General features: G+C 39.1%; 1 protein-coding gene across 1 annotated transcript in view; it reads right to left on the bottom strand.

The window, feature by feature from the left end:
• CLVS2 (clavesin 2) overlaps positions 1-19772 on the bottom strand; it is a 65032-nt gene extending 45260 nt beyond the window's left edge. The window contains exons 1-2 of the mRNA XM_046674531.1: positions 19384-19772; positions 8149-8323 (exon numbers count right to left, since the gene is read on the bottom strand). Of these exons, the coding sequence (XP_046530487.1) occupies positions 8149-8323; positions 19384-19772 (564 nt within the window). The remainder of the gene's footprint in view (positions 1-8148; positions 8324-19383) is intronic.
• Between the last annotated feature and the right edge of the window lie 2494 nt (positions 19773-22266).

A 22266-nucleotide genomic window follows, 5' to 3' on the forward strand; every position in this document is an offset into this window, starting at 1 on the left:
ATAGCATATGTGATCCTCCATGCTTTTTTGCTTTACAGAGAAATGGAAAGGAATTGAGCAAAGTAACCTTGGAAACCACAAGGAGAAAATGGCAGGGCAAGAAGGTGGAAGGAACGTGGGTCACTGACTTACTAGGAGAAGCACCATCTGCTGATCAAAAACATCCTATTTGATTTCATGGTGAGATGGTTGAGCCAATGCACACATTTTGGGGTTTTTTTAAAGCAGTTATCATTATCTTATGTAACTACCTCACACTCACCCACATCTTAAAATTCCGAGTGACTGGAGCCTTTCAAAATACAGTTGACTTTTAGCCATAGAAATACACTGTTATTAGTTGCGCATCAAAGAATACCCCAGGATAAATCCAAGGAGGCATTCCTTTTATGAGTTTATTGTGACTTCCCTAACTGTTTATGTGAAGAAAACTAAGCCCACTAAAACAGATCCTCAAAATAGTTACAATGAAAGATAAAAAGCATTTTAATACCCAGATCAATTTTAAGAGACTGTAACAAGAATGCTATCCATAGATGAGACAGAAGAATCACTCACTTCCAAGATTCTGGCAATATGGTATCAGAATTTTAAATTTTAAGAACAATAAATGACACTTTAATTTGAGATTTCAAAAGATTTGGATTTAGATGTCCCTGAGGTTACATTTATGAAGGCAAAATGATTAGACATTGGAAAGGTAAGGATGCCAATTTTATCGACATCTATAGGAAAACCTGATGGCACCAGGATTCTAAACTAACTTTTTTTCCAGCTTTATTGATATGTGGTGGACAGATAAAAATTTTATATATTTAAGGTGCACAGTATAAAGTTTTGGTATACATGTACATTATAAAATGACTACAACAATCAAGCTTATTAACATGTGTATCACCTCACATAGCTATCTGTGTGTGAGAGAGAGAGAGTGTGTGTGCATGACGAGATCTACTCTCTTAGCAAATTTCATGTATACAATACATTAGCTATAGTCACACGCCATATATTAGGTCTCTAGAACTTCTTCACCTTACAACTGAAAGTTTATGTCCTTTGACAGCATCTTCCCATCTGCCTCACCTCCCAGCCTGTGGTAAGCACCATTCTACTCCCTGTCACCATGAGTTCAACTTTTTTAGGTTCCACATATAAGTAAGATCATGCAGTATTTGTCTTTTTGTGCCTGGCTTACTTCCTTCAGCCTAATGTCTTCCAGGTTTCACCCATATTGAAGTAACTGGCAGAATTTCCTTCTTTTTTAAGGTTGAACAGTATTCCATTGTATCAAAACTAATTTTTAAAAAGATAAATGGATGTTCACATTTTGTAGTTTTGATTTGACAAGAGCGAAAAAGTGAAGTTCCGCTGGGAGAGAAGGATATATCAAGATGCATTTACATTGCAACTAAAAAGAATAGAGAGAACTTGCACTTGCTCATCTTTTTTGTTCTCTAGTCAAGGACACGTCTAAACATAGCCAATAAAGTGAAATGCGGAATAGCTCATGTGGTTCATTCAGTTCTTCATTATAGATAATTACTTCCTATTCATTTATCATTATCTCAATGACTCAGACCAAAAGATTGTTATTTTCTTCTTCCCCTTTCGTTGCTTCAATTATTTGCCTATTTGAAGCAAAATGATAACCAGTGTCTTTGTTAGTGGGGTTGAAATCTAGCGGTATTAAATTTTATTGGTAATTACTGATATTCTTTAATTCAGTAAGTACATGTAAAGTAACATTAGAGCACTCATCTCTTCATTTTTGTCAAGGTTGACACCTGCTTCCTAGAACTAGACTTTTTAAACAGATTTAGCTGCTAATCAAAGGAAATACAAAGCAATTTTAATGTGGGAAAAAATAATGATATATATGTACATATATGTGCCGTGCATGTGTGTATGTGAGTGTATATATGTAATCACACAGAATTAACCAAGCCCACTATCAAAGGTTATATAATCCTTAGCCTGCTTGCTAAACTGATATTACACATAGCTTTTACATGCCTACTGTCAGCATTTAAAAGACTTCCAATGTCCTACTTCAGGAGGATAAACCTCTCAGCAAAACCACCTCATTCTCACACCATGAAATAAAGCAACTTTAGAATTTTCACTCATTTTGTTTTAGGTTAAGTAACAACTAAAAGGAAGCACGCTTAGCTCCAACAGCTATGCATGTGATGAACAAAATGTCACTTTTTTTACATACTGCCCTTGTCACTGTTTCTCAGTATGGTTTCTGCCTGTGCATACAAAATGTGGAAATAAGCACTCCCACCTCCAGGCTGTCTGAATGAATACAGCTCATGAGCCTGTTCATTTTCAAAAACACAGGCATTGTTTCAGCCCCCTCCCATCAATGTACCATAACGCTGCCTTAAATTTACAAGGTAGCTTGGATGCGAGCGGTTTCTGCTATTGTCTGAAGTGTTATAAGCCTGAAAACTATTGGTAGGTTAACAACCATTGCAAAGAACACTGTTGCAAAGCAGAGTCCTTTTGTTTTATTACGAAGCCCTAATTTACTCAATACCTCGCTGAGTTCCTTTTTAATATTCTCCTTTAACCATCCTATACACACACACACACACACACACTCATGTGCAAGTTCAAAGCCGCCAGAAATTGGTAGGATTTGGAGGACTGAGTAAACTAATGCTAAACTGAAACTAATGGAGCTCCTCACCCACCAGCCTTGGACTGTGATGTTCCAAGTCATTAGCATGACCTCTGTTTTTGGCAAGATTCCCTATGTAGGACTGGGCTTCCAAACAGTCAGAGCCAGCATTTGTAGTGGCAGCACTTTCTGCCTTCCACATGAATGACCAGAGCCCTCACAGCAAGCAGATCGCTGGCTGCTTGTAACACTGGACCCTTGAGTCAAAAGAAAGGGCCAGCATTAAGTACTGTGAATTGATTACATATTCTTTCACAAGTCCCATTTACTAAGGGCTCTTACAATATCTGGCACTGATTTAGGCACTTTGTGATGGCCCTATATCTGAGTCTTAATGTAGCAATTCAGAGCTATTCAGTTCCTTGTTACAGCCAAACCCCTTGCCAGCAAGCCACATCTTGACTACATTATGTACTTTTCAGCAGATGGAGTTTGGGGATTCCTGTGAAATTGTGAAAGCAAAAGCACAGAGGCACGGCAGGACAGAGCTAAGAGGGAATAGCAGATAAATACATCCAAAGGACAATGAAAAAACAGGTAGGGTTAGGGTGAGTTTAAAAAAAAATTCACAAATAAGAGATTCTGGATTCATAAGAGAGTTTGAGTTTTTCATTACTAAAGAGTTTTAAGAATGGCAATATTTTACGAGGAAGAAATAAAAATAGAGCAACAGTGACCAAAAATATGTTAAAAGCACATCACTTCGCTGTAAATTCAGACGGTCTAAGCTGGTCCAGGTATTTCCAAACATTTCATGTTTTAATTGGCTTCCTAGACAGCTATCTTAGAGTCTACAAGTCACATCCACTTAATCTTGTATTGATTTTCTAAGATGTTTCCTGTTACCATGACTACCCTAATCAATTAACTTCCTGTAAGCAGCAAGACAATTTTCTCTTTCTCTTTTCTTTCCAATGAAGTCTGAGTACTTTATTTGCACAAAAATATCTGATGTTGCCTATTATCTATCAAGGAACTACGCTGTGTTGGTAAAAATATTTGATGCTTTTCATTTAAAAAAAAATCTGGATGATGAACATGATGTAGTCTACACTGAAATAAAAATATAATGATGTACACCTTAAATTTATATAATGTTATAAACCAATGTTACCTAGAAAATAAAGAAAAAAAATGTTTGAAGGTTCTACAAAGTATATAGAATTGTCTTGGACTGATAGCATGAGTGGCTTACCAATTTGTGGTTGCGCTGATAAAAGTTATCCTTGGCTATCATAAAGGTGCCTTTCTCCTGGCCTCCATCACAGGGAACTAGGAGGCTGGCAATCATTCAAGGAGGCCGGCAATCATTCAAGGAGGCCACTCACTGGGAAGAAGAAAATGGTTCTGCCATACAGTGTCAAAAAAAGTGCAAAGCCACAGGCTAGCCATTTGTGACTTCTTTAGTTAGCATTGTACTGTCTATTCCAATAAACACATTTCACCTGCATTAAAATGTGAGGATTTTGGTGTGGGAGAGCAAGTTACTCTAACTTGAGTCTACCTGCTTTTTCTTAGGCACAGCCTGGAGACAATAGAAACAAGATGCAGGAAAGACGTTGGTCTTTGGAGTCAGACAACCTAGACTCAAGCCTTGATGTCAGTTGAGAAAATCTGAGTAAGTGTCTTAAACTCCCTGAAGTTTCATTTCCTGTCCTACAAAATGAGATCAACAGAATTACCTCTGGGGTAGTGTGGAGGTTCTCTAGATCGAACCACACCTTTCTTTGATCCTAGACCATTCTTCTACCCTAGCGATAGTTTCAAGGCAGAGGGGAGACCAGGTCACCTTCCTCTCCCAAACTTATCCATGTCTGCAAAAAACAGGCCAAACCACATAGCATGCCATCCTCCATCTCATAGACCCAGGTCTCAGCCTGCCTTTCCTGGCTCATCTCTGGTCATTCACCTCACTTCATTTCTCACTGGAGCCATATCAAAGCAGATTTATCACTTACTTTCAACACCTTATAGCCGTATGTTCATTCAAAGCACCTCCCCAAAGCTTCTCTGTCCAAAATGCTCTTCCTGTCCTTGTCAATTAGCAACCTCCTGCTCATCTCTCAAGGTCAAAAATATCTTCACAATTGCCACCTTTCCGATTGTGCCTGGAGCTTCTCCCAAAAGAAACAAGGAGTAATTTTCCCCAGGTGAAACAGTCTCATTTTCTGTTTGGCTTCCAATATGAAAAAATATTTTATTTGGCATCTAACATGAATATATTTAGATGCTATTTACTCAGTGAAGTGATTTTAAAAAAATGCAACCTGTGTATCTACAATCTGAGCACTAAAAACAAAATATAATATTATTCAGCTCCCCAAAGTCAATCAGCTTTAAATCTCCGTAGTCTAGGTAGTCACTGAATTGTAAGAAAACCAGCACATGTGCAAAAAAAATGGCACCTGAATAATGAGCTTATTCATATCAATTACTTTGATCATTAATATCATCTGCTAGGTGCAAGATGTATCATTTCTAACATAATCCTTTAAAATTAGTATAAATGAATAGACTGAGATTCAAACAAGTTAAATAATTTGCCCAAGTATTTGATGTGTAGCAGGGTTGTCATCCAAACCCAGGTCTGTCTGCTGCTAAAGCCCATTCTGTTTCCACTCTTGCGGCATTGTCTCTCTCTTGAACTTGTACTGTGATCATGGGTGCATCTGATAGCAATGATCTATGTGTCCTTATCCAAGGTGTCAGGTGCTATTTCTAGCCAGGTCACTCAAAATACTCTTTTGTTTGAAGAAAAAGGGGTTTGGTGTGTACAGAGAGACAGGTTATACAGTCACCTCAAGAGGAAGAGAGATGGGGCCTCTTCAAAACGCATATGCATCCCACTAACAATACACATCATTAAAGTAAATTTCCTCTCTGGGACTAGACCCATTGGTAGCCTTTCTTATTTTTGGTTCAACTTCCTAGAAAATTTTTTATGATGCCTAAATAAAAGTAGCATATTATAGTATAATTATGGCATGATATAAATTATCACTGAGTTATTAAAAATATTCTCACCTCTTAATTTCCTTGACTGGGTTAATTGGAGCAGGTTTATTATTTCAGTGGTGTTGGTGGTCTTGGTGATGGTGGAAGTTGTGCTTAGTGACCTAAAATTGTGTATATACCTTTACTTCAAACATTTTATGGTCTTATGTTAACCTCAAAAAACGTTTATTCATGCTCTGCATGAAACAGAAGTCAATGTACAATAATATTTCTCAAATGGTAAGTGCAAAGTAAAAGAGAGACTTGATTAGAAAAGTCAGAAAATGTTACTTCAATATAAGACCAAATATGAAATCATGCATTTCACGGTGGAGCATTTTCAGTATACCTTATATTCCTACTCAGAGTTACCATTGTTTTTAGATGTAGATATAGACATGGACACAGACATAGATGTGCTAGATAAAGAACATTTAAAAAATAAATTTGAAGTGGAGAAAAACATTGAGTTTAAAGCTTAGTAACACGTCAATTTATTCTCAGGAAGAGGTCACCTTCTTTTAAGTAGCTTCCCAACTGGCACGAGAAGGAATTAACACTACTTACTCAGTCTGGATCCCAGGAGAAAGGAAAGGGGACTGATGCATTTATGGGAACTACAGATAAGACAGTCCCCCACATGTAGTCAGCACAGGACCCTGCAGGGCGGGGATCACTTCCCTCTCTAACAGGAGCGCAGAGGTTTAATCTGACTGTAGCTCCTGTTGTGCTGACACTTAGCACTTAAAGACGTTCTGAGACTGGCCATGGCTAATGGAAAAGCTCTCAGATATATCCAAGTTGTCTTTTTTTCCTGCAATGACTTATCACATTACTACTCGAAGTCTCCATAAAATTTGTAAGTTGGCAAATATCAAGGTACTGAGTCTATTGCTGAGGTGGGTTTTTAAGTTTCTTAGGAATAATATGAGTTCTTCAGGCCTTCGTGCAACTAAAGTCCTAGCCTACCCCTACTGCAAAGAGAAAAGGCAGTTAAATAGGGATCCCACATGAAAGAGGCTAGGTTGCCTTTCTGTGTTAAGTAACATCGTTGGTGGTAACACATTTTCTTTACAAAGCGAAGAACACTTTATACACTGCTGGCAATAGGGCAGAATTAGGACCAATTCTCCATGATATACATATTTCCAAATATGTGTTATCTTGTGCACTCTCCCAAACCTTATTAACCGTCTCTATGGAGTTAAAAAAAAGGTGTTGTTCAAGATAAAACAGGAGCAAGGCTGACTCACCAAGAGCAAGTCAGGAAGGCTGCATGAGGAAAAACCTGTGCAGAGAAAAAGGATCAGTGTGTCTTATTCACTCCAGAGGCAAAATCCAAACTGTGAGTTCAATTTGGCTAAGATGTCCTGCTGCCTGGAGAAGTGGCCCATTTTTAGGGGGTCATCATCCATCAATTTAGATGCCGCTAGACACCGTCAAAAATTACCATGGAGCAGAGATCCGACTAATGTGGCTATTCAACTTTTTTTAAAAAAGTCTAACATCCTGGCCTAATGAATGACATAGATAGAATTCATTATTTTTTTTTTAAAGTGCTATTTTCAGTGGTAAAAATTATAGAAATTAACCACTGACTTGCAAAGTTCTAAAATGCATGTTGAACACGCAGAGAATAAGCACTGAATAACATCATTCCAGTGTTAATTTGTAAACCTTTTTAAAAAGGTTAAATTTATTACATAAATACTGTATACAAAGTAGTATGAAGCAAAGTAGAGAGAGAGCAGAAGAAGGACATCCTAAAAGTTAAAAAAAAAAATCGTCATTGGTAGGTTTATGACATGCCCCTAAATAGCAGGTTTTCCCAACCAGTTAAATGTCATTCACAGGAAGATACACCATTCCTATACAGATTCCATGTGACAGCCCTTCCACCACAAAACAAAAAAAAGAAAGAAAAAGAACACCAAAAACCCCAATTAAGTCTAGAGAAGTAATTCAAAACAGTCATTCTGTACCTTAGAGATGGAAAAAAATATTGATTGACTTTCCAATAGTTTTTTAGGCAACATAAGAGTTTTGTTGCCCATCGTATCCCAAATTCACCAACTTAAATGGAATAATGAAGCAAATATTTAATTAATTAATATCCACAGGAAAGGAAAGAGAAACAAAAGCTAGACTAAATAGCTAGTAAGTAAAATCCAAAAGGTGTTGCTTGTTCTGATTATCAAGATAAAAATCTCAGGTCATAACCCATATTTATCTTTAGACATAGTGAGGGCTTGTGTCAAGGATCACAAACTCCCGACTATTAAAAGGCCGACATCCTCAGTTTTTCTTCTATAATCTTTGTTCATTTAGTGTTTTAGTGGATGTGCTTGAAAATTGTTAAAAACTTTTGTTTTTATCATCCTTTAAGCAGATATTTGCTTTTCTAACACATTAGATAAGAGAAATCAAACATGGGAGACCAAGAAACTGGGTAATTTGTAAACCTTTACCTGGAGGCCTTCAATAGCCAATCGTAGCATGCTTGGGGTAAGTTTAGAAGCTTGCTTGAAGGTGAAGTTACTCCAGTCTATGATCAAAACAAATCCGTTCACTTGAAGCTCGGGATCTTCAATCATGGCTTCTAAAGAAAGTAAGATGGCACGCAAAATATCCACCAGTGTGTACCTACCAGCAACAGAAAAGTACTGCATTAAATCTGACAACCACTTTTGTAGAAACTATAGATAGCTTTCAGCACTAAAATTCCCTTTACAAAACCTCAGGAGTCTTAAGGAGATGATTTTGTTTAAAAATTTTTTTAAAAAAGAGGTTTACTTTATATGTACTCAGAAGACATATTAGAATTTAACATGCGTGTACTTTACCAAAATGAACTACAGAGCACACAGTTTGTTTCATATTTTACAACCATTTCCTTTACCTCTAGGTCTTCCTATGATTTTCTAAAGTCTCACATCAATTACCCTAAAAACTAGGCATGGTAGTTTTAAATACCTCAAGAATGCTTTCAGTAATGCTGACATTTCATATCTTCATATTTGAGAACGAATTTTGAAGGAGTCACATCAATAAACAAAAACACTATATGTGAACAGCTCTGGTTAGGAATGTCAACAGACTTTAAATACTTATATTGGGTTTGTATCATAAAAATAAAAGAAAGAAGAAAATGTGAGACATACAGAAAGAAAGGGAGACGAATGAAAACAAAAGGGAAAATTTACCTATTACAACGCAGGCCATCCAAATTTAGGGGTTGAGACTTCATCTTTTTCTACTTGTTCCTTAGCACAGTGCCTGGCACGTTGTAGAAACCCAATAAATGCTCCTTACATTCCTGTAAAATGGACTAGACTAGAGTGCAAAGACACTAACTGTAGGTTAAAACACTGCCCAAGTGAAAGCAGTGGAAGTAAGAATGAAGATGAGAAGACAAATTTGTGAAGGATTTCAGAGCTAAACTTGTTAAAATTTGATATTTAGCTAGATGCTGGGACTAAGATTGAAGAAAGAGTAAAGAATGACACACAGATTCTAGCTTCAGAGCCTGAGTAAATGGTAAAATCTTTAATCAAAATCAATAATGCAAAAGGAGGATACAGTTGGGGACGGCTGGAAATGTAGAGTTTGTAGTACACCCAGAAAGAGATACAAAGTAAACATTTGAAAAAGTCGATCCTAAATTCAAACAGAGGTCAAGCTCAAAAATGCCGAAATCAAAAGCATACAGATCCTATGTTCAAAGAAGTGAAGGAAATAACGCAGTCAGAACTGAAGGAAAATGAGATAATTATTCTAAGAAGGGAATGCCAGCATTCTAAGAAGAATCGGCAAATTTATGGAAGATGTTAACAATTTCAATTTTGGGGCAGCCTGCATTTCAAGTTTTTTTCTCCTCAGATATTCAGGTGAAGAGGTCCAGAAAAAGCTAGACAAAAAATTCCTGACCTCAGGGAAGAGGTGGGATGGGGAGGGTGGTGGATAAAGAGTAGAAAGCACTGGCATTGAGAGGAAGTGACGGGCTCACCAGGAAGACAGTAGGAGACAGTGAGTACATATGAGGGAGTAGTTCTATTTTTAATTCTAAAAACATTTGGAGGCAAATAGAGAAAACATAGTAGTTCAGAAAGGAAGGAATAATTAACAGCGAAACTTGAGGCAATTTCTCACTTTCTCTGGGCCCCATTTTCTCATCTGCAAGATCAGTAGTTTGAAGAGAATCTCTTTAGGATCCCAGCATTAATCAAGCCTGGGGCATGGTGTCAGAAGACTCCATGATGGAATCTCTGCCCCCCTCATTAGCTGTGCAACTGTGGACATGTCGTTGATTTATAATTCCAAGGATCAGCTCTCTTGTATGAAAAAATAGAAATACCTATGATTATCTCACTGGCAGTGGTGGAGGTTGGGGCAGGGGTCGGGGGCAGGAAGAGAATTCAATTCAAAGACAGTATCTAAGTGAAAATATTTGAATAATGCCAGGTATACAGCAGGTGTTCAGTAAATGGTGGTTAGAAAACACACATAGCATATGTTTTGTTGTAATGGTAACCATAGACATAATGTACTAGGTAAGGTATAATCAGAACTGAAGAATATTGTTTGTACGTTTTACTTAAAAGGTTAATGATAGGCATTAGATAGTTCATTACTACTGGAAAAGGCAAGGGTCAAGAGATTATTTTTTAAATTTCTGGAAAGTATACAGGCTATTTATAGACCTAAGAATGTGGCATCCCAAAATACTTCCTGAATACATAATAAGATCTTTTAAGAAGATAACAAAACTTTTTGTAGAGCTCTATTTCTTATTTGTCTTTAGATCTGTGATATGTGTATGACTGAATACCTTTATCTGTCACTTCGGCGTTGGCCTACCTTCTTTTTAAACATAATGCGCTAATACAGTGTTATGACCAAAAGCCTATAAACCTACAAAGACTGGAAAGTTGGAGCAGCAAGGCTGTATCTCTGGTTAAAATTTAGACTCCCCCTCAAAAAATATTCATTTTAATTTCTGAAATTCATAATAATATCATGGGAAAGAAAATTAAAAATTAGAAAAGGCCAACTTAGAACATTCCTCTCATTATACTCATTCTTATGGTACCTTTAAGAATACCAAATAGCATTAATACTAAAATAGCATTAAGTAAAACTTGAATCTGAAATCGGCTTTGGAAGGATGATGTATTGTACACAGTAAGAATAAACCATGGCACCAGTAAAAGCTGAAAATAAGAGGCAATTTGTTTTAATTAACACACTTTAAGTACGGTTTTCAAAAACTGTGTCCAAATCAAGAGAAAAATTTATATATATATATATATTATTTTTCCAAGAATAAAATAAGAATAAAAGAATAAAATAAGGCCAATCCCAGGATCATCAATGAACAAAAAAAGGTTTGCAAAGTTTTCAAGAGTAAATCTAACCAAGTTTTTAATTTAATATCTTGTTCTAAGAAGAGAACTAAATGATCTTTATATAAATCACATTAATGTATAAGTTTAAGAAAAGAAACATAAAAACATCCTAGCTAACCACATTCAAAGGGCAGGTCAAAACCATTCTCAACACTCAAGTCCTCTGTTGTCAAACATGTCACATTACCACCATTAGCAGCTCAGCGGGCTATTACTAAGCCGAACACTATTACGTGAGACTTTGCCAAAGTCTGTAAAATATCTTTCAAAGAAAAGGAACTTTTCATGAACTTTATATCTTAAGGAATCCTACCTTCACTCTTCTCTTTGAAATTATTTCTAACTGTTATAATCTACAAATTAGAGTTCACTACAATAAGTATTACACAAATCCGTGTTTGGGGTTTACACCGCAATTGTAGGAGCTCCACCATTGCTATTCTTCCCTTGTATGTTGGAAGAAAGCCATAAATAACAAACTAGCACATTAATGCAGCTCTTGACTCCGGCTCGTGCTTCCCAAAATAGCATCAAGTAAAGCCCGAATCTGCAATCAGCTCGGAGAAGATGATGCATAGCATGGAGTAAGAAGGAACAATAACACTAGTGAGGAATTTCACAAGTGGGACACCAGATTACATAGACCATTGCTCTTGAAAGAAATCAGAGCTGCCATAACTTGTAAAAACCACATGGAGAAGACTTTGATACCCATATGTCCTATTTACTACCCGTGCAATCAAGATCAGGGAAGCTTCTTCTGGCTAGGTAAGGATTTTCGGCGTTACCCGGCCTGTGCTTCTCTCTTGGGGTTCACAGCATCTCATCCTCTACCACAATTTACAATCAGTGCAGAGGAACTGAAATCACAAACAGATCATTTTCTTCCTACCTTCTAACCCTTTCTTTCAGCCTGACAGGGAAGAACTGGCATCTTGGCATCACATTGAGCAGCACAACAGCAGGAAATCTCCCTTTGTCACTAAATCAATCAGCCATTATTAAATTCTTCATTAAGGCTGTCCCCGCCCCTCAGTTTTCATTGTCAAGTTTTCTAACGTCTGAAGCACTTCCTGTCAGAAAGGTGCTAGGGGGAGTGATGAAGGAAAAGAATTACCTTTACTAAAGCTTCAGGGTATCGTTAACGATAAAGCTGATGAGCACATCTAGGTGTTTTATATTACTGAGTGGTCGTAATAATAAAACCTTTATCTATGTAATCAGTTAAGATCTCCAAAGCAATTTCAAATGCATTATCTTAATCCCAAAACAAGCCCATAGTCTCTGTGCTGACTTTGTTCCTATTACTTTGGAGATGAGGACAAAGATGAGGTCTGAGAATTTTAGAGATGAAGACTCAGGGTCTCAGAGAATTTAAACAGTTTGCCCAGAATCACCAGTGGAGTAAAGCAGGGAGCCTAGATGAGAAGTCGAGTCTTTCTCTCCATTCCCTATGGTGCCTTATACTTAGAACAGAGTTTGATGAATAGCTGTTCTGTTTTTTCATGTCTCAGTGGCATAATGTGTGTCACAAGATAGATCAGGAAATCAATACCAACATGGCGCCACGCCAGGTACCAGGGCACAGTCCAGCCTGGCCCCAGCAGAGGCTTTAGTGAAGGAAAAGCAACAAGACATTCATAAGAGTCAAGACGGGAAGAGGTAAAGTCTACAAATCCTGGAGAAAATATGAACTCCGGAACATCCATCTGTCTGGCTTGTATCCCTGAGCACAGAAGATGAGCCGTCTGAGCGAGGCTGTGGGAATGTAGGTGAGTGAGGACAAGAGAATCATCAGAAATGAAACACCTAGAGGAAAAATGTCTTTCTTTGAAAAAAGAAAAAAGTGCACCTACTACCACCAAAATAAAATAAAACAAAACAGAACCGTGCTGGAAAAATATAAATGTATCAGAAAGGCAACTCTTCTTTTCAGGGCAGAATACTCAAAGCCAAGTGTTGGCCTACTACAGTCTTTGCCTTCAGAAGATTTATTCTAGCAACTTAACTTTCCGTTTTTTTTTTTTTTTTTTAAGATTTTATTTTTTCCTTTTTCTCCCCAAAGCCCCCCGGTACATAGTTGTGTATTCTTCGTTGTGGGTTCTTCTAGTTGTGGCATGTGGGACGCCGCCTCAGCGTGGTCGGACGAGCAGTGCCATGTCCGCGCCCAGGAATCGAACTGACGAAACACCGGGCCGCCTGCAGCGGAGCGCGAACTTAACCACTCGGCCACGGGGCCAGCCCCTTAACTTTCCGTTTTTAACTGTCTGTACTCTGATGTTTAATCAAGATTTTCTAAACTATAGATGGAATTTTTTTCATTATCAGAGCTTGATTTTTCAATAGAATTGTATTTAATTGTTTTTCCCTAGACTTATGTTGGTAACTGTCTATACACACAAAAAAAGTTTGACCAACTCACTTACTAGTTGTATGGTCATTGGTGAAATACTTAACCGCACTGTGCTTCCATTTCATCATCAGAAAAATGTGGATATTAACAGGACCTGCCCTGTATCATCACGATAAAGATTTAATAAGTCAATGTTTGTGAAGTTCTTAAGAGTGCCTGGCACATAACACATGATATCAAAGTGTTCTGAATGAACGAGGTAATTAATTAATTATTTAAAATGGAACAATAAAAGGTTGAATTCCATTAATGAAGTAGGGATGCTCTCTCTGTACAGCACAGGATAGCCAGCAGCTGCACTTCTGCCTTGAACTTCCAGCACTGGCAAACAGTACCGTCATTCAGAACTTACAACGTCCCTGGTAGTTATTTAAAAGCTTTTCATGTTTGTGCTTCCCAGAGAGGTTGTACGTCCCTTGATGGTACAAAGAATGTATTATGTGTCTTTATTTGCCCCTAGCATCTACTAAATTTCTATTTACATAGCCAATACTCAACTAAAGTGTACTTTAAAAAAAAATGATTTGAATCAAGTACCATTTTCTCAGTTTGTTACTTGATGTTATAAAGACCCAACATACAGGGACATCCTCTCCCTCATGTCAATAGTGCCGCTTATTATGTTAATGAAATATATGTACCTGCCCTCAGTGATGCAAAAGAGCTCAATCTTTTGCCAGGATGGAGGAAACGTACTAATTTACTAAGGATAATTTATTAACTTGCTAACTGTTGGGTCATGTTTTAAAATGTCTTTTAACACTACTTTCGAGGCATCCTTTCGGTGCCCTGTAGTGACCTCAAATCCTTTGCTTCTCTTCAACTTTGTTTAAAGTTGCGTATTTGAAATGTGAACATAGCCTGGTTCAGGCCAGCCTCAATCAACATCCTCCTGAAGGCTGGCACTCTTGGTCTTTGCTATTATTTCAGGATTATGTCACTAATTACTGCATAATTGCCCCAGTTTTTAGGGACTGTCCTACTTTTTCAGAGATTTGTCCCAATATGCCACTAAGATTTCTCAGGAAAGTTTTTCTATCCCCCATTTTCCATGGTATGAACCAAGGGCATAGTTTGGAATAAGCTGCAGTTTCCAGAATATTTGTTAAGGGTCTCCCTATGAAGAAGTGACACTGAAGCTCTGCTAGGACAGAAACCCCATGGAATCCATGCCTGCCTTTGCTAGTTTTGACTTAATCTCAAGATCCACCCATAACACAGCACAATAACACCTCCAGGATTTTGCAGGTAAGGATTCCTGACCCTGCCCAGATATCTAACACTGTGAAGCAAAAAGCTGAGGAAGATTTTATTACTTTAATAAACTGAGACAAGAAGCCTTGAAAAATCAGGCCAAAAATATTAAGCCAACTTTTTTTTCAAGATTACTGATTATGAGTTTTTCTCCCTAATTATCTAGTTAATTGTCCTTGACTGTATTAATCTGTTCCTAGTCATTTTTACTTTGTTTTGTCTTACCTTATTTTAGTTTAGTTCTAGAGAAGAGTAAAGCATTGTGCCTCGGATTAAAGCAAACCTGTATAGTCTATGGCTATTTTTAAAATTTTAATCTATAATCATCATAACCTTATTTTAATCTGGAGAATGCCCACATTATTTTAATAAATGGGAGCATAATCATAATTCAATCTGAAGCTGCAAATAGGTGATCATTTCTTTAATATTTTATTTTTTAATGAAAAATCCACGTAATAGGAACAAACTGAAAACAATGTCTTTTAGGCAAATTCCAGGATAAGTTAGAGGACCATAGCAATGTCTGACCAGTCAGTCTTCTACAGAACCCTTCTAGAGCTTCAGTACTGTAAGTGATAATCAATGTCCATTAGGACAAGCCAAACATAGTGCAAGATGGTCTGTACTTTCTGAATTGCCACTATATCAAGAATCATTTCAGTTCAGCTGTATTTAACTGTTTTATAATGGTTATTACTCAGATTCCAGAGAAATGGTTGCTTCCTGTACTAAAGTATGGAGAACTCCTTTATAAGTTTAATAAGGTAAAATTTGCAGGCTGACTGACAAATTACAGGCCAGCTATCAGACTACATGTCATTATTCTGTTTCAGGTGACACAAATTTAACTCATGAATACTCCCAATGATAAGGTGCCAGTGGATTTCAACTTCTCAGATATCTGCTCTCATGCCCTAGGGTCTAGACCGTATCTACTTTCATTCCAAACTTCCTTTTCTTAAGGTAATGTTATTTCTTCTAGCTTCATGGTGCGTTATCCTCACACTCTGGTGCTGAAATCAGGTGGACAATTTGGAGGTACCTGCCAAGTCCTAAGCAGGGCACTGTCACTCAAGAAAGAAACACAGCATGCAATGCACGGAAGGCTACCGCATCCCATGGATGTAGCACAACAATCCACTCGTTTCTAATTTTGTGGAATTTACTTTTATTTTCACAAATTATGCTAGACAAGGAGATAAAATTGTTTGAAGCTTTTCCAAGGTACAGCCTGTTCAACAAATGTAATAAATCAACTGAGCCTGTTCTATTCTTTTTTTAAAAAACCGCAGACCACACTGAGAGTCACTTTAACATTTCAGTATTTCGATTGTTGGTTTTTAGATTTATTAGAAGGTGAGTACACTGTAAATATTATTATTTGAGCTTTATCTGCTTGAAGATTCCACGTCTTTTGTAAAGGCTTTGGAAATGGTCCATTTCTTTGCAATAACCTGAAACTGACCTGCACTACTCTGCAGTAGAAAGAGACACTATTTTATTTATAGTCACCATCTCACACACACTTACTGTTTCCAGTCTCCTGAGGAGCACAGAAACTGTCCTACAAATTTAATATAGGAGAAAGTATCAGATAACTTCCTAATTGGAATTCATTTCTTTAAAAAAAATGCATAGCTCAATTAAACTCAAATATTTATTGAGGATTAACTCAAGCTCAGGTGCTATTATAAATATAATGTAAGGCTTGGTCTTATTTTGTTAAACAGATCGATTATTTCAGAGGTTTTTGCAAAAGTTTTTAAAATTCACTAAAAAAAATCTTGCTTTTCCCTTTGGGAAGTTGGAAACAACTTGTTTTCTTCTACCACATTTCTGGAATTTCCCTGAGTAATCCTGGACATTCCCACCTATTGTTTCTCTAAAACAATGTTATTTTATTTCTTTGAAACAATGCTACTTTTTGAAAAGTTGTTGAAAACCAGGTAATTCACTGACCAACTCAAGGAAAGTGGTCAGAATTCTGTTCAGATGTGCGGTCTTCTCCAGAGACCCAGGTTGTTTATACTGGAGGATCAGCGCAGGAAGGGGAGACATCTGATTCACAAAACAGAGGAGGGATGAGGAGCAAGAGAATTTGGCAAGTGTCATATCCACCTAACAGAGCAATGGTAAGTTTAACATCTAGGGAAGATAGCTGAGACTTTTGTAGTAGTCAGGTCAGATAAGACTTGATTCTGGATAGTGGAGGAAGAAAGGGGACTCAGGCCAAAGGTAGGAGAAGGGCTGGTGACACCCTGGTGCTGTGAGAAAGGCAGCTGACTTGCAGGTTTCGGGGCAGTTCTTAGGCCCGTATCCCAAAGATTAAGGTTTACAGAGGATGCCAAGAGGATAGACCTGTTTATCCACTAGTCCTTGTTATTGGGTCTATGTAGATCTGGGATGGGGGGAAAGTAGGGAGGAGGAAAGAATGACATTTTTTTTAAAGAATAGAGGAGGAGGAAACTCAACTGAATTTTAAACAAGCTCTTAATAACTGCACACCTTTTGACCTTGATACACTCTAACTTCTTGATTATACCTGTTCATTTCCAACCATAGAAATAAAATTCACAATTGTTAGTCTGTAGGTCCTGATAGGGTATTTTTACAGGACATAGCTTCTCATTTTTAATTTCATACACACAAAATTTTAATATTTAAGATTTTGTGTAGATTTAATGAAAATTTATGTATAGCAATTAATAAATCTCCTCCCATTGTAGATTTCCAGGGGGATAGACTTTGATTACTAGTAAGTTATCCTTTATACAAAAGCATGAGATAGGCAACTAAAACATAGTTTCCTTAGTAAATCTGGAATAATCAACTTCCCATATACATGAGAACTATAAGTGACTTTCATCTTAATTAAGTTTATGAATCAGTGTGAATATTAGTTCACTTACCGAAATAAACGAAAATAGGTCTGACATTTATGCATGTCTCTCTGAATGCAATCTGCCCCCCTAGTCATGTCTTTAACAGACTTCGAGACACGTTTAAATATAAAATTTCCACAGCTCCCATTTCACTGTAGCTCAATAAAGTTCCAATCTAACTGACATATGGAATATTAGGTTCTTTCATGAATAAATTTTTGAATTTTGTTACATACAACAATTGGTTTGCATGATCTTACAATGTACTTGTGGCAGATAAAAAAATAAAAACTTTTTAAAGAGAAACTGTGGTCAAATGATGGCATTTCATGGTCCTTTAAACTTTGATACCAGATAAAAAGTGGAGTAAGATTTCTATAACTAACCTAGGTAAGTAACAGAACTCCATCCCCTCAATGGCTGCCTCTCTCTATGAGTTTCTTAGCTTTGTGATTCTTCAGGTAGTAGTTTGTCTTTATATTTGCCTAAAAATTAATCAGAGTAGTTCTCAACCTAGAATTACAGAGAAAATGTGACCAATGAAAGAGTAAAAACCTGGTGAAAACATTAATTTACATCCTAAGATCCTAAGACTCTGAGAAGCCTATCTAGAGAGCTATAAGATCTATAAGATTTCTCACTGTAAGAAAGTAAAAGTCTGTTACAATTGCTCCAGAGCTGCTTTAAACTAACCAGATGCATCCAAAGTCACCATTCACAGAACTAAAAATACACCAATATTTTAACAACCAGCTTCTTATGATTCAGAGTTCTGGTAACATTTTTAAGCTCCATGAAATATATTTAACATTGAACTTAATTGAAACTACCCTACACAAAAGCCTTTTATGATTTCTTATTTCTTTCAGCCTGAGAAAATAACTCTGATTAAAGCAGCAGAAGGGTCACTCTCTGCATTCTTCCATTATAACGTAGATGAAATAAGAATATTATTTCTCTCCCATTAAAAAGCAAGAGACCTCATAAAGCCTACCAACTCACATAGCTGAGCATTTTCCACTTCCTTCCAAAAGATGAAAAATCACATCAGACAGGAAACATATTCTTTAGATCAGTGACAGGTGTAGAGCAAGCACACCAGTCAGCCTTTATTTTCAGTGTCGGTAGGCATGCTCAGTGACAGAGGCTACAACTCTTCCTTTTCATTGAAGTGACACTCATGATATTATTCCTTCGTCTACACATCACCAAGCAGAAAAGTTCCCAAGCTATAAAACTATTTGATCTTGGTTGAATGCCAGGCATTCTTAAAAATAAAACCTCAGTACTAAGGAGAGAGATGATGATGATGGTGGTGGTGGTGGTGATGATGATGATGATGATGATGAATCTAGTTTAAGAATTTCTTAAGGAGGAAGGAGGAGACGTTGTCTCCATTCTTATACTCATTTCTCAACAGAACAGTAGACTTATTCAAAAGGTAAAAAATTTAGCAGCTTTATTTAGAATCTGAATGATTGCAGCACAAGAATATGGTTCAGGAAGCACTTACAGCTGCAGTAGAAACTGGGTACTAGTGAAGAAAGAGTGTGAAAGATAAAAATAAAAGCCCTCCTCCCACTCCCAGGGGCACCCACCAAAAACTCATTTTTTAGTTCCAATTTCTCTTTTTTCCCAGCCAAATGAAAAACATCAAAGCTGTAAAACTATGAGACTATTCAGGGTAAATTTTGGAAAATGGGAAAGTAAAAATATCCCTTGTGCAAGTTTGGATTGAGGATTTACCTGCTCTGATCCCAGTTGGCAGCGAAGAGGACTAGAATCTTCCTGCCATAGTGGTCCAGGTTGGCCAGGCCCCCTGGGAAGCCATCCTTCAGTGCCTGCTTGATGCCAGGGTCAGTGGCCTTGAAGCTTTTGAACATATCCAGGTTCTGCTGCCGGTACTCAAAGTATTGGGCCAGAAGGCGGAAGGCCTCAAAGTGATGAAACTTCCTGGCCCGCAAGAAGCGTAAGATGAAGGCATCATCCGTGCGCAGAAATCCAATGTCCGGCCTGGTGATGACCATATCCCTCACTTCCTGGATGTCCTGGTGCAGTGTGTCCGGGTTCTCGTTGAGCTCCAGGCGAGCTTTCTCCAGAGTCTCAGGAGAGAGACCAGCTTGTAAATGAGTCATTGTTCTGCTTGTTCCTGAGCCTTCCCTTCCTTTTGCTGACCGTCCCACAGCAAACCTGGCACTTGCCACCACCACACTCTGGCCTCCAGATCTCGCAGCTGCCTGCTTCGTCTTCTTTACAGGAAATTATTTGTCTTGGTGTCCAATCAAAAACCCTGTTGCTCCTGCTTTCCCACAGCTTTTCTGTGGGCTATATAAACTTCTTTCTCCACTCGCTAAAAACAATGCCCCACTTCGGGTCCCTCTTCTCTTTTCTTTAAAGAGATGGACCTTTGGCGGACCCAGCACTCCTCTTCTTGTCCTTTCTCTCCCCTAACAAAACACCCCTAATCGCACCCAGCACAGTTGGCGCTGATCTTGGTACTGTACTCTTCTCTTCCAAGATGTAACACAAACAACCCCCACGCACATCTCAGCCCCAGCTCTGTGATGCTTCTGCGGTCCCCACTGAAGGATGCGCCTGCCAGGATAACGATGGGAATTCTGATTAATAATAAGGTGGCTCTTCAGCGCTGAGCTCCAGGGCGGGGAGAGGGCGTCTTCGCCAGAGAAAAAAAAAGAGAGAGAAAAAAAAGAAGAGGGGAAAGGAGCTTATTTCTCCTTCTGCTTATTCAAATATGCTATTTTTAAGACATTTGTGGGATTTTATTTAAAATGATTATGATCCAATTAGGTGGAGATGCTGCACAGAGCGCACCTTCCCCCTCCCCTCCTAGATACACCGTGATCTCACAAGGCACCAGAAGGGTTTTTGGTGGCGTTGGCACCAGCGTGGGCTCCCCCCACCCCCACCCCCAACTTCTGCCTCCCTCTAGCCGTTTATCTCATGGGACTTGCCGCTGGGGCTGGGGGGTTGGGGAGAAGAGGTGGGAATGTACGTTTCAAAGGGGGGGGGGGGGTGAGAAGAGGAGTGGAGAATAAAATTTAAATGTCTCTACCTTTTCTATATAACCCCAAAGCAAGAAAGAAGAAAGAGCAACCGGCTCCTACCAGCACACCCGGAGGCGGGGACGCTAAGCAATGCGGCACTCTCCGGCATCCATCAGCCGCGGCTTCAGCGGCGTCGGCGGCAGCAGCATCAACTCCTCTCGGTGGGATGGAGCAAGCAAGGAAGAGAGGCAGTAGCGGGGACCCGGGCCGAAGACGCACTGGGGAGCAGCCGTGGCCACATCGTCCGCAGGCAGCCCGCTGCCTCTCCCAGTAGAAGGGGTGGGGGTGCACGGCTAGGGCCACCGCTGTCCCAGGTCCTCACCCGGCCCTGCCATTCTCGCCTTCGGGAGAGGAGAATGGAGGGAGCGGGATTCGAACGCCGGGATGGAGAAGGCCACGCGGGCGGCCGCCGCCTTTGTGCGCCCGGAGCCGCCGGGGCCGGGGTCGTGCGGGGCGGCTGCAGCGGGGCGCGGGCCTCTCCCGAGCGCGCCCGGGTGGCGGGACTCAGGCGCGCCCCTCCGGGCTACTGCTGCTGCTGCTGCTGCTGCTGCTGCTGCTGCTGCTGCTGCTGCGGCTCCGGCTGCCGCTGCTAAAAGAGGACTCGGCACAGCCCAACTCCTCTCTAATTATCCCAGCACAGATCTCGCTGCGACGTAAGCACTCACTCAGCTCGCGCACGCACTCCGCTCCCCGCTCCCTCACCCGTCGGGGTAGAACGACAATTTCCGCGGCATTCAAATATCCCGAGCCCCAAGTTAAGCCTGCTCCTTGTCCCCATTCCCCGGCAGGCTAGTCGGGCGAGCATCGCCTGGCCAGGCGGGGCAGCGACGTCTTGTAGCCTCCCCACGCCCCTCGCTCACCCTTTGTGTACAAGACCCCTGAGCGGCCAGGCGAGTAGCTGTTGTAGATGGTAATTCACATTGACACACATTTTCTAGTTCCCGTAGGAGGTAATTTTGATGTGGAAGGAGTACAGAAACATTTTGTACTTTCTGTGTTTGTTGTTGACACAAATGTTTAATTTAGAAAAGAAGACTAGAGTGGTTCCAAGGCATTGTGTTGATGATTAAGCTTCCAGAGGAACTTATATGAATAGTATTTCATCCATAAACTCTGGCTGCTAAATTCCTTTTGAAGAGGATGAAAATGAGCACCGGAAAAAAAATAAAATAAACGGTGCTCAGAGGTAGGAAAAATAGGTCCTCCTTGACTCACTTCTCATCTCACAATAAAGCAAATATTTCTGGAGACATATATGATCCTTCCCTCAGTTTTTTTTCATCGGTATTCTAGAATCATCATAAATGAACAGGAGTCTTTGAGCTTAAGATGACTATCTATGGATTTGAGGAAAAGGAATGTTTTCTATTCTCAAAGCACAACATGTATTACTGAGCATGTCACTAGGGCAACTTTCGGCTTACAGACTGTAGAACCGGGTCCTGAGTTCAAGTCAACTCAATGCAAGAAATGTTTACTGAGACCCGCTAGGCGGGGCATTATCCTCGATTATATGGGTAGATGATCTTGAAGATAAGAAAACATTGTCACCTTTGAGGACTAA

The sequence above is a fragment of the Equus quagga genome, chromosome 11, assembly GCF_021613505.1.
Source record: "Equus quagga isolate Etosha38 chromosome 11, UCLA_HA_Equagga_1.0, whole genome shotgun sequence".
Lineage (NCBI taxonomy): Eukaryota > Metazoa > Chordata > Mammalia > Perissodactyla > Equidae > Equus > Equus quagga.